A 12917-nucleotide genomic window follows, 5' to 3' on the forward strand; every position below is an offset into this window, starting at 1 on the left:
TCATTTGGAGGGAAAATAATTTTATTTTCAGGAACCAAGAAGGGCGAAGGCTTTTTTTTCTTTGTGGATCACAAGCTTGGATGGAGATGTTCCCCTACCCGCCCGTGTCCTCTGCCTTCCCTGTCCTGGCTTCTCCATCTTTCCTGATCCCCACCCAGGATTCAGCTCCCACTGCTCCATGTCTGTCTGTCTTCCGAGCCTCCAGACAGGAGCAGCTGCCACAGCTGGCATTCGGGTTGTTGGGATCAGGTTTGAGGCAGGATCTGTTCAGAGCCTCCCTGCCTTGTTGCTGGCCAGTCAGAGCATCACAGGCCCAGGAAAACAGTGTAACCTGTGCTGCAGCCAGTTGGTTGCCAGGCCTTGCTGAGAGGCCTTGCACCCTGGGGAAGTGTGTGCGTGCGTGTGTGTGTGTGTGTGTGTGTGTGTGTGTGTGTGTGTGAGGGTGGGGGGTGAGGAGGACAGAGCCCTGGGGTACAGATGAGAAAACTGAGTCTCTTGGTGCAAAAGTATTGCTGGGGCTCCAGCTTGGCCTTTGTTCCACCCCCAGCCCAAGACTTGAACCCTGGACTGAAATTGAGTAGTGTTATATACAGGTGGACTGTGGTAAAGTTGAGGCTCTGCATTGCCTTGAAACTGGTCCCTGGCTGCCTCCTCTTGTCTTACAGCAAGGCTGTTGGATGGGGCAGTGCTTTCAGCTCTGTGGTCCCCTCCCCAACCTCCTGGGGGAGCTTATCCTGGGCAGAGCTGCCCTGGGCCTTCCTGGCAGCTTCAGGCCTGGCTCTTGCCTCCCTTCGTCTCCAGCCTATCCTCTGTCTCGCCTAGGCTTGGGTCAGCCAGGCATGCTGACCCCCCTGATGGCCCCTACCTCCCTGCCAGATCTCTACTTCTCCAAGAAGCTGTTCCAGCCCTTCTTCTATACACCGGCCACGGTACCAAGCTCTGAAGTTTTCCTGATCTCTGAGGCCTGTCTATCTGGGTCAGGGGTGTGTGGATGCCTCCCCTGCTGCCCCGACTGCCCTCTTCCCAGTAGCGCCTAGGACACACGGAGTGGTGGAAAAGTGAAGAATGCTTCTGTGCACAAGCGAAGGAGGACTTAGAACTCTCTGAAGCTACTAGGACCTGGCCTATGTGCTGCCTCAGTTTCTCCAAAATAACAGAGAGCCCAGCAACACCCACTCCCCTGCCAACGTTCAGCCAGGCACACTGGCCAGGCATCTCTGGTTACTGTCACCCCCAGAGCTTCTTGAATAAGTATTCCCGCTCTGTGGTGCTTGTCTGCGGCCTCAGCTGTGGTGTTAGGCACTGTGACTGCCAGCCCCACCCGAAGAGCTCGTGCCAAAGCCAGTCTGCTAGTAACGGCGTGTGCTTGTGCCCTAGATGGGGCAGTGCCGGAGTAGGACAGGTTCCAGCTGCCCAGGCCCTGTCCTCTGGGAGTTGGTCTCCAGCCATGGAGGACCAGAGCTACCTTGGTGTCAGGGGAATGCCAGCTGAGATGCTGGTTCCTTGGCAGTCTCGCACCCAGGAGCTGCATAGTCAGGGTCCCAAGCCAGACTTGGACCAGGGACTCTTCTAGGAGCCGTTTTGCTCCTGCCTCTGGTTGAGGCAGTGGCCTCCTCCAAGTCCAGCAGCCAGGCTCCTGTGGGGCGGGCGGAAGAAGCAAGTCCCAGCAGTTACACAATTCAGGAGCTGGGAAGTTCTCTTTGCCACTTTCCAGAAGCTGGAGTGGTCCCCAAGGCAAGGAACAGGTCTGAGCCATGTCCAAGCCATGCTAGGAAGGTGGGGCTGGAGTGTGGGGCTCAGGGAACCTCTGGGAGCCTCTGTCTCCAGGATCAGGCGCTCCCTACCACACCATATTTACAAAAGCTTGGGCTTCAGGGGCTGTGAGCAGCTGGCCACAGCTGACATCCCTGGGGTTGTGCTATTTCTGAACATTAGTTCATGCAGTTAACCCTTGCAGCACCACCAGCAGAGAGGGACCTGGGAGGGCCCGGGCAGGCGCTGTCTGGGTGAAACTTGTATGGGGCAGAGGACTTGGGGCTGGGGTGTGGCTTCCCAAAGAAGGCTGAGAAGCTGCAGGGTTTGGACTGGCGCTCACATTGGGTGTGGAAGACCAGGCCTGAGCTGGCAGCGGGCAGGGCAGTGGAAAGAATGTGGGCTCGGAAGCCAGACATGGTCTTGCCAAGCCACTTTGGTGTGGCCCTGGGAAGCGTGTCACCTATCTGCACCTTTCTCCTATCCTCGAAGTGCAGAGCAGCCAGGGTGTGTAGAGGAGAGGGTGCTAGAAAGTGACGGACAGGCCAGGTGGTTAGAAAGTGACGGTAGTTCTCAGGAGTCTGGGAGGAGAAGCAAGGCTAAGACCAAGAGACACCTGGACAGGTGAGAGTGGACAGGGTACTTAGAACCCCACACAGTTATCCCCACTACACAGGAGGCTAGAGCAAGAGAATGACAGGTTCAATGCCAGTTTGGGCAACTTAGGCCCTGGCTGTTATGGTTTATATCTAGATATCCCCCCAAACCTGGTGGGCTCATGGTTGGGGTTTTTAGAAGGTGATTGGATCCTGGGATTATAACTGATTTGCTGTAGGAGGTGGGGCCTGATGGAGTGAGGGTGGGTCAGGGGTGTGGCCTGGAAAGTTTTTCTGCTCCCTGGTCCCTCTTGTCTCTCTGCTTCCTGTCCACTGCGCAGTGAGCAGCTCTTCTCCGCCAGGCCCCTGTGCCATGCTATCCTGTCTTGGAGCTAGTGAACAAGACTTTTGTTTTCTTTTGGTACTAGGGGTTAACCCAGGGACTCAGGGTCTTGTGCATGCATTATAGACCAAAACAGGAGCCCAAACAATCCTCCCCTTCCTTAAATTGTTTATGTTGGGTACTGTGTTCCAGCGATGAGGAAAGTGATGAAGACATTGTTTCAGAGTAAAAAACAAAACAAAAACTGAAAAAGGGCTGGACTGTAGGTCAGCGGTAGGGAACTCTGAGTTTTGTCTTCAGCATCCTAGACTTCAGCCCTCCTGGCCACACCACCAGTTGTCCTTGCATAGTGAAAACCAGTGTAGGCCAGGCTCCAAGACACCTTCAGTGACCCCACCTGTTGCCCTTCCTGCCCTTGTGTGTGAGTAGAGTTGGGCTTTGTGGCCCAGAGGACAATGTGGCTTCCAGGTCACAGAGGAGGCATGACTTGTGCTCTGCTCCCTTCAGATGGCTCATTTGAGGACAGCATGCAGCCTGTGGTGACCTGTGTGGGGTGAGCTAAGGCCTCTGGCCAGTAGCCCTTCATGGTGTTAAGCCTTCTTTGGTGTGGACATGCAAGCTCTGTCATCTTCAGATGACCATGGCCTTCCTGACACCAGGAGCCAGAACCCCAGAAAAATCCTTTCTAAACCACTGTGTGGCAGTAGGAGAGTAGTGTTTTAAATTGTTAGTGTTAGAGGGCAGTTTGTTACACAGCACATGATGACTGATACAAACATGCATGCTTGTCCATTGAGCCTGACATGGTGTGTGCCTGGGACTCAGGAGGCAGGGCTGTCCTCCTGGGTTGGGGGTGCTATTTCCCTAGCTGGTCAGTTGTGCAGCTCACCCATTCAGTATTTTCTAAGCATAGACCTGGAACCAGGCACTGTGCTAGGGGCTGAGACACAGGGGAGCTACACACAGGAGTCTGAAGTCACTTGGGGATTAGTTGGATGTGGGGAGTATGAATGAGGGAGGGTCTGGGAGAAGCCTGGGCTTCTGGCTTGGGCACTTGGATGGAGGGTGGTGTTGAGCACTGAGACCAACAGGGTGGGAAACCTCAAGACAATCTTTGGGTGTGTTGATTTGAGGTGCTCGGGGAAATGTGGGTGACCCTGGGCAGACATTGAACTGTGAGTTTAGTGCTCCTAAGAAAGTCTGATCCAGAGAAATACATGTTCAGAGATCGTTGGGTAACAGTGCTGGAATTGGAAGAGGAGGTGGACAGTCAGGAGAGAGGACTGTAGTACAAAGTGAGACAAACACCAAGGCTGAGCCCAGAGATGCTGATGTATTTTTTTGGCTGAAAAAATTTCTTTCTGGTGATACTGAGAGTGGAAATCAAAAAGCTCTGAGCTACATTGCCAATCCTTTTTTAAAATTATTATTCTGAGATAAGGTCGTATCAAGTTAGGTTCAACCATGCACTCCTCCTGCCTCAGCCTCCTGAGTACCCAGGATTACAGATGTGTGCCACCATGCTGTGTGTGTGTTTTTTTAAACTGGGGATCAGACTCATGACCTCATGCTTGCCAGGTAGGTGTTTGTGCTGTTGAGCTAAATCCCAGGCCCATATTTTGCTCTTTTGAATTTTTTATTGACATAATTTCAGACTTACATAAAAGTGGCCAAACTACTACAAATATTTTCCCACACAATTTCACCTGGATTCCTTCCTTCCTTCCTTTCTTTCTTTCTTCTTTCTTTCTTTCTTTCTTTCTTTCTTTCTTTCTTTCTTTCTTTCTTTCTTTTTGATTTCTTGAATGTTAGTGTTTTATCCCATTTAAAGTGCTTTGCTATGTATAGACATTTTTCTTTTCTGAACCATTTGAGAGTGAGTTGCAGAAATACTCTTCCTTTTGCCCTGGGCAGTTCTAAGAACAAGGACAGGTCTTCCACAGCATGACTGCAGCTATCGCCATCAGGAAATCAACATGGGAACCAAATCAGACCTGAGCCGCAGGTGTTTATGTCTGGTTTTGCCCATTTTCCCAGCAATGTCCTTTGTAGCAAGAGAAAGTGCGGCTTCCTGGTCCCCCTTGGTTGTCACCTGTTGAGTGTCTGTCATTGAGGCCCAGGACTTCAGTCATCTATCTTTCATGACAAGGACAGGCAGTTATTCTGTAGAGCGAATCTTGATCTGTGTTTTTTTGGCTTCTTCAGGATTGTTCAGATTCTAGGTCCCCCGTAGGGAGACCCCAGAAAAGATGTCTGTTCTCCCAGAAGCAACTGGCACCTCCTGAGCCCTCACTAGGATGTCCCTGGTGCCACTTGGTGAGGGGGTTTCCATTCTCCCTGTGTGCAGAGTTGGTTTTTTGGTTTTGTTTTTGTTTGAGGCAGCGTCTTACTGTGTGGCCCAGGCTGGCCTCAAACTCATGTCAATCCTCCTGCCTCAGCCTCCCAAGAGCTGGGATGACAGGCGTGCACCACCATGCCTGGCTGGTTTCTCTCTGTGATAAATCATTCCCATCAGTGCTGAATGGTTTCATGGAGGCAGAGGAGCCAGCAGAGAATCTGTGAAAGTGTAGGGACTCTGGGAGGAGATTGTGGGACAGGAATGGGAGCTGGGTGAAGACACTGTGCTCAGTCATTTTGGTCCAGCATGGAGCCCAATCTGGAAGAGGGGGAAGTGTGTCACAGGCAGTGGCTGCCACACACAAGTGGGGGCCCTCTGGTCAAACTGAGGCTGGGTGGGGCTATGGGCCCGAAGCCTCTGTGGTGAGTCAGAGTGCAGGTAGGGGTGCAGAGATCATGCCAAGGGTCCCCTTAGAAGTTGGTCCAGGTGGAGGAGACACTGGGGCAGGAAAAGTTTTTTCTTTCTTTCATTTTTCTTTTTTTTTTTTGAACCCAAGGCCTCTGCACTGAGCTAATCCCTAGCTCTTTTCAGTTTTTGAGACAAGTGTCAGTAAGTCACTAAACTGGCCAGACTGGGCTAGAATGTGTGATCCTCCTGCCTCAGCTTCCCAAATGCCGGGATTACAGGTGGCGCCACACCTGGTTAGGGAAGATTTTAGTAGTCTGTGTGGCGGGAGGTACCTTGGCTATCACAGTGTGGCTGGAAGGAGCAGACAGGAACAAGTGTGCTGAGACAGGAGGCTGGTGAGCCCCAGTGGGAACTGGATGTAGGGACATCAGATATGCAGGTCTGGCATGCTGGGGAGAGTCTCCATCTGATGGCCTCAGTTCTCTGCTAGGAGCAAGAAATGAGGGGCTGGAGGAGGGTAGGGAAGGAGCAGAGCTGGGGATCACTTGTGGGGACGGGGTGGGCAAGCTGGTCAGAGTAGAGGGCTAGGTCAGTGTGCTGGCAGGCAGGAGGGCCAGGGATGAGGAGGAGGGCTGGGCATCGTGGGTTTCCATGATGGTGGGCTCAGGCACGTGTCAGCAAGGGCCTGGCAGGAGATCCAGAGTCCCCAGGCTTGCTGTGGCGATAGCACGGCTGGAAGGCACTGGCCACAAGGAAACCAGGGCCCGATGGGAGGTGGCCCTTGCACCCTCCTATCTCAGGTGGCCTCTGGGGCAAGCTGGCCTGTGCTGGAGATGAAGAGAAGGGGTACTGGGGAGGAGGGGGCCGCTCAGTGTGCATAGGACAGAGGGAGGAGGCTGTGCCACCCCTGGATGGCTCTGCTGTCCAGGTTCCCAGACTGTGTGACCTCTGAGTAGCGTTGGCTCCCTGAGGCCAGGCTATGGTCCCCAGCAGCCCCCAACTTCGTATGTTCCACTCAGCTCCTGCACCAGGCTACTTTGGAGGAGTCCTGACCTTTGTGGACTTTGGCTGGCCTCAGTCTCCTTCTCTGTGCCTTGGTGGTAACGACTCCTCAGTGCCAGCATCCTGGTTCCTGGAACAGGGACCTCTTGCTCAATTTAGATCAAATCCCAGTCTGAGTCGCACATGTGAATGACAGGCCTGGTTCCAACCTCCCACATTCTCAGGATGGGGAAGAGGTCCCCCATTTGCTTAGCCCGAGACCCTCAGTCATGTAGGGGCTGTAAGGGAAGTGGCTGGGGGGTAGGGTTGCCCCTTCGATCCCTATATTTGCCAAGTATCCTTCAACTAGAGCTGGATCTTAGAGACAAAGTAGTATCCTTGGGAAAGGGACCGACAGACACTTACATCATTGTGAGAAATAGTTGGCTTAAACATTTGCAAGGAAAAATAATTTTTTATTTTTTCCCCCAGTCCTGGGGATTGAACCCAGGGCCTCAGATGCCAGACAAGTGTTGTCCCATGGAACCACAACCTCAGCCTGAAAAACAGGCTTTTACGGAAGGGAAGGCTCATCCAAACCCGAGTAGACAGATGGCAGCAGGTCAAGGGGAAGGACCTGCCACCCATCCTTTTCCATTCTGGTCCACAGCCTGGAGCACCCACTGGGGCCCAGGAGGAAGGCAGGTGTCCTAGGTTCCCCTGGCTAGCCTGTGTGGGGATCAGGGTTCCACAACTGGGCTCAAGCATAGAATTCCACGCCACGGCCCGCTGCCACGGCAACTGGAGAAATAAACACTCAGCCTTCTGTGTCCAAGTTCTGCCGTGACATCACCAGCGCCCGACGCCGAGGAGCTGGAAGAGGACACCTTTTTGCCCAGCCCCCTTTTGTCCCTCGCAGGGGCATCTAGCTTCAGTTATGAGGCTGCCCAAGGGAGCTAACAACTCTGTGTTCTATGGCCAGCACCCAGAAAAGGAGGAGCAGCTGCCCTCAAGGCAGGAGGTGAAGCAGACCCCTGTCATCATGGCCCTGATCAGAGGTGAGAGCCACCCTGTCCATCCTGGGCTTGGCCTGCTGAGGTGGGGGCCCCCCACTGTGAACTCCACAGGATGCTCTTAAAGCCTTAGGGAACATATGCTGCTCTATGCGAAACCCAAGGCCAGCAGTATTAGCTACTTGGATTTTATTTTTTTGAGACAGGGTTTTGCTATGTTGCCCAGGCTGGCCTCAAACACTCAATGATCCTCCTGCCTCAACCTCCAAGTGCTAGGATTACAGGGGTGCACCACCACTCCTGGTGAGATTAATATTTCTCATCTTTAATGAGCCTCAATATTCTCATCTTTAATGTGAGAAAATTAGGAATATTCCACCTTACCAGGTGGTCAGGGGGGTTGAAGGATCCCAGTTTGGGGCATTTGGCAGTGGCAACAGGAAGAGTCAAGAAAGACCCTGATGTTCTCAGGGTACCCTGGGTCTGGGCTTCCTGCCTCTGACCAGGACCCTGTCTGTCCTTCCAGGTCCGGGGCCCGCCAAGTACCTGCGGCCATCGTGCACGGGCTACGTGGCTCATGACAGCTCCATGGTCCGGGGGCCAGTGTTCACCTTGCACAAGAAGCACTCAGAGAAGCGTGAGCGGGTGTCCCCAACATGCCAGGAGGTGGGGTGACAGTTGGGGCTGGGGACAGGAGAGACCTGGAGCTATCTTCTGTGGCCACGGACATGGGAGCCAGGGTCTGCCCTGAGAGGGACAGAAGGAGGCTTCCTCAGTGCCCACCCCCAAGGCAGATGTCTCCAGGGGACCAGAAAGGGACACTGGCACCTGTCTGGCAAAGCAGGGCCCTTCAGCTCTGGATGCCTCATGCTGTCAGGGGGGCAGCAGGGACGTGGTGGGTGCAGCAGCTCTAGGGCGGAGGAGCAGAGGCCACTGCAGACCTGAGTCTGCAGGAGGAGAGGCTGGGCTTGGAGTCGAGGTACCTGTTGGGCTCCTCCTGGGGAGAGGCAAGGGACTCTCCGGCCTGGCCTGGGCTTTTGTCAGTACTAACAGTAGCCATGTGGCTGTCATTACTATCGGCTCTGGTCTTTGACCAGCTCTGCATTGTTCCTGCAGTTATTCCGTTCCCCTGGGTCAGTTCTTCAGAATGTCGGTCATGCCATCAAAGTCCTATTTCACAGATAAGCAAGTTAAGGACCCAGCACCCTAGAGGTGCAGGAATCTGAAGAAAGTCCTCCCTCTTGTTGGGAGGGGACAGTCTTGCCTGGAGGAGGCCAGGCTTCTGACGGTTCCTCTGTGACCACCCTGCAGGGATCACAGACATCTGTAGCCCAGGACCCTGCTATTGCTTGGATCCCAAAATAACCCGCTTTGGAATGTCCAGCTGCCCACAGGTGCCCATGGATGGCCGTGTCACCAGCCTGCGTGAGTGGCGCCAGGCAGAGGTGGGGTGGGGAGCTTGGGGCTGGGAGACCCTAGCAGGAACAAGGAGGAGGGTGGATCTGGGGATGACAGCATCTCCCGCAGTGTCACGTCAGCATCACACTGTAGCCTCACTTTGTGTCACCGTGTGTCACGAGGATCCGTCGTAGGCTACGCCCAGGCTGCAGCACTGTCATGCTAAGCATCCTTACCTGTGCTGTCCTGGGTCCAGGGTACCACAGTGAAAGCCTGATGCTGACACTGCAATGACATTGGTGGATTTTATGTCATGACAAATGTGTCACTGTCCTGCTGACCTTGTACTGTTCCCTCCCCGGCCTCACACTGTTCCCTTCCCTGCTCCCGAGGTGCCCAAGCAAGGCCTCAGCTCTGACCCCAGGCCCATCAGCTGGGGCCAGGGACAGAACCTCTTCCCTCCTCCTGTCATCCTCAGGTCTGAGCCCCACACTGGCCCCCTGCCACTATAATCTGGAGAAGACCCATCCCCCCGATGAGTGCAGGGCTCCCCAGTACTCCTTTGGCTATCGGTGCCCAGTTCGAGTGATGGATCCCAACCCGGCCCCCAATTGCTACCAGCTGCCCCTCTCACTGGGGCCCACCACCCCCGTCCACCGGTCTGCCCCTTGCTTCAGTCTGTTTCCTGTAGTTAAGAACTGGTTCTACTGGGAGAATGTGGCTGGGGGTCCTGGGCCAGCTGCACACGCCCGGCCAGAGCCCTCCGTATACCAGAACCGCAGCCCGGCATACAGCATGGCACGACGCCACGCCTACCCACTGGACCACACACCACGGCCTGGGCCCGGCTCCCACGACGTGCAGCAGGTCACCCTGCACAAGCCCCGTGCGCCCGCCTTCACCATGGGCGTCAGGCACTCGGCCCACCTGTGCCCTCTGGTGGTGGACATCGGAGACTGAGCCTGCGGCTCACCCTCTCCACCCTACAGATGTTATTTTTCTATTCCGGCAGACCTGGTGCCTGCATTAGATAAATATTTGTGTGTTCATTTCTGCCTTCTGCAGACATCTTGCTGCTTCCTGGGGACCCTGCTCCTGTTTCCTGGCTGCAGTCCCAGGTGGCTGTGAGCTGGTCCTGTCTACGAGTTCCTGTCCGGCCCATAGGGGCCAGGCCCTGGGCAGTGCGTGAAGAGCTGAGGTCCTCCTGACTTGGCCCCATCACACCGTGTGGCCTTTGTGGTCCTGCTCTCTGAGCTTTGGGGCAGGAGGAGTTGGTGGGAAGATGCTAGGTTCCCCCAATTCTAGGACTGTGTGTTTCTACTCCTGGCCAGTGGCCCACGTCCCAGGGAGGAGCAGGCAGTGGGGACAAGCAGAGACTGTGTGGAGGAGAACAAAAGAGGGTAATGAAAGTGTGCAGAGGGGACCAGAGGCTGAGGGACAGCGAACAGGGTAGGGAGTCAGAGTGACTGAGGCTTGGGGTGTGAGAGGCAGCGCTGATCTCCACATAATGCGTGGGTGGCTTGCAGGCTGGGAGCGGAGGCCCTCACCAGGTGAGCACAGGGCTGGCAGCGGGCTCCAGGGAGGAGAGAAACCTGTGGAGGAGGTATTCCCTTCGGGTAGCCAGGAGGGTCTGAGGGCCACAGGCTCCCGTGAAAGATCTCTCATTGGTCCCCAACCGTGGAAGCTCAGCTGGCAGAAGAGTGGCTGGCCGGGGGGGGGGCAGTGCCAGTCTGGACTGTGTGGCTGCTTTGGTTGGACAGTGCCAGCTCTCCTGTCACATGGGGGCTGGGGACTGGCATTTGCTGTTTGTCCTCATGTAATGCCCATCACCCCAATTCTGGATCAGGACACCCTGGAAGCAGCCCGCTCCAGCTCCTCTCATTGCACCAAGAGGGAGATGGGCCAGGGAGGGCGAGGGGGGGCAAGGAGACTCAGCCGCGGTGGCCCAAGGCAGGGCTGGATCCTTCTGCAGCCACTGTCCCAGGAGATGGAGATAAAAAGCCACCTCAGGGCCAGTGAGGGAACAGAGTGGCTCATCCTAGAACACTCAAACTGTATTTAGGTTATCACTGAAAATGAAGATTGTGTTGAATAAGTAAACCCGAGTTTGGACAGAAAAGTGCAGAACAGCTTTGAGATAGATTTTTCCAAAACCCAGTTTGACATTTAGGAAAGAACCTTCCACCCTGCTTGCAGTCCTGCCATCGAGATGCCACCGTGTCCCCAGGCCCTGGGTTTGTGTCCATCCTGTCTTCCCACAATCCTCAGCAAAGCCAGCCAGGCTGTAGAAAGAGCAGGCACAAGGGGACCCATCTGTCTCGCAGCCGATTAGAAAGATGTCATTTTGCTGACAGTGCTATTTATCATGGCAGCTACATAAATTAGTGACGCTTGGCTGGAAGGGCTGGATGGGGGTGGGGCTGGCAGGTGGTGGTAGCTGAGGAGACTGTGTCACCAGGGCCACCTCGGAACCCCATCCCAGGTCCAGGCCCTTGCTGGACACACGGGGAAACTGAGGGCCAGGGCCTGGAAATAACTTTGGCTATGTGCTAGATTGATGGCCTGTCTCTAAGGTTCAGGTGTGTGACCGGGATATGGATCAGTAAGCGACCATGGTCAATGTTCATCTGTGACCAGGGTCATTGTGGGGATGAATACTTATCTTGAGATAAATCTTAATTTTTGACAGTTTGAGATGGACCTTATCTCCTCACTGCCACCAGCTACGGGTAGGAGTGGACACTTGGCTCCAGGGATGGAATGTCCCACAGGGCAGGTCATGGTCCCCTGGGAAGGGAAGGGAGGGGGAGGAAGGGTCAAAATGGAGATAATGAAATGAGAGATTGGAGTTGACCTTTCAATGAAGCAGCAACCCCCATCTCAGGTCAGCTCTCCTGACCCTAAGGCTGGGCCCCTCTTCTGGCTTTGCAGGAATCCCTTGGTTGATCCTTCTAGGACCTGAACTTGTTCATTCAGGTCATTAAGCCCTGGGACTGGCACATGATCACACAGACTTGATCATTAGTCATTCAACAAACACCACTGGCCTCCAGAGTTCAGGGGATGGCTAAGTGGGAGAAGAAGGAGGGTGGGGGCTCAGCACCCTTGTCTCTGGGGACACAAGTGGCCTTGGTGATGAAATTGCAATCACGGGACCCTGTGGGATGCTGACAGGGGACCACCACGCATTGCTGGAACCCAAAGGTCAACCCTGCAAATTCCCAGGAGCTGAGGAGTGGGGACCTCAGGCCAGGAGCAAGATGGGGGCCCTGTGTTCGGGGACTCATGGACTCCTTGTGGCATATGGGTGAGGACTGTGAACAAATACATGCTCTTCACATGTGCTAGGATGCCCCCTCCACTGCCCGTGAAGGAGCAGGATCCAGCGCCAGCCCTGGCTGGAGAAGCTGCCTTACCCACCAAGACCAGCCAAGGCCTCTCTTGCTCAGCTATCCGAGGTCCCAGCCTCTCTCCTGGTCCTCACTCCTGGTGGATGCAGTGGTGAGGTCAAGGTCACCTCCTGGTTCTCTGTGGAGGAGCCACCTCCCTCCCACCCTGGTGTCCCAGCCTCCGCCTCTGCCAGGCTCTCCTCCTGCTGGCCTCTCCCCTCCTCCTCTCTCCTCTTCCCCTCCCCGCTCCCATGTCCCTCTGCCTTGTTTATGCTCCAGAATAAAGATCGACATTTTCAATTACTCCAAATACTTTGGCCATCCCAGGAGGCTCAGGCAGGAAGGAGGAGTGCATGAGTGTGCATGTGTGTGCATGTGTGTGTGTACAGCTTTCTTCCCAGTTGGTGGGAAGCAGTGTTTCCTTTCAGGGGAGGAAGGGAGACAAAGAGGAATAAAAAGCAGTGGCCTCTGGCTGTAAACACACTGTGGCAGCAGGTGGGGCCCACAGGAGAGGGGCACAGTGGGCTGGGGCAGAGGGGAGAGAGAGGTTGGGGCCCAGAGAGCATGGGGCAGGGAGGGGGAGCTGAGCCGGGTATTGGGGGGTCAGGAGGGAGCCCCTGATGCGGAGGGAGCATCCCTTCTCTCATGGGTGGGACACCTGCCGGGACCGAGTTGTGGCTTCCTGTCCAGCACTGCCCC

At 55.0% G+C, this 12917-nt stretch overlaps 1 protein-coding gene across 1 annotated transcript; it reads left to right on the plus strand.

Annotated features, from left to right (window-relative positions):
- Window positions 1–6520: 6520 nt before the first annotated feature.
- Window positions 6521–12518, plus strand: Cimap1c (ciliary microtubule associated protein 1C). The gene is made up of 4 exons (XM_003463606.3): window positions 6521–7476; window positions 7958–8068; window positions 8743–8856; window positions 9308–12518. The coding sequence occupies exons 1-4, from the start codon at window positions 7356–7358 to the stop codon at window positions 9787–9789; spliced, it is 828 nt and encodes a 275-aa protein (XP_003463654.1). The 5' UTR covers window positions 6521–7355; the 3' UTR covers window positions 9790–12518.
- The last annotated feature ends 399 nt before the right edge of the window (window positions 12519–12917 follow it).

This window comes from Cavia porcellus, unplaced genomic scaffold (genome assembly GCF_034190915.1).
Source record: "Cavia porcellus strain 051 isolate PalLab524CR breed Dunkin Hartley unplaced genomic scaffold, mCavPor4.1 scaffold_38, whole genome shotgun sequence".
NCBI lineage: Eukaryota > Metazoa > Chordata > Mammalia > Rodentia > Caviidae > Cavia > Cavia porcellus.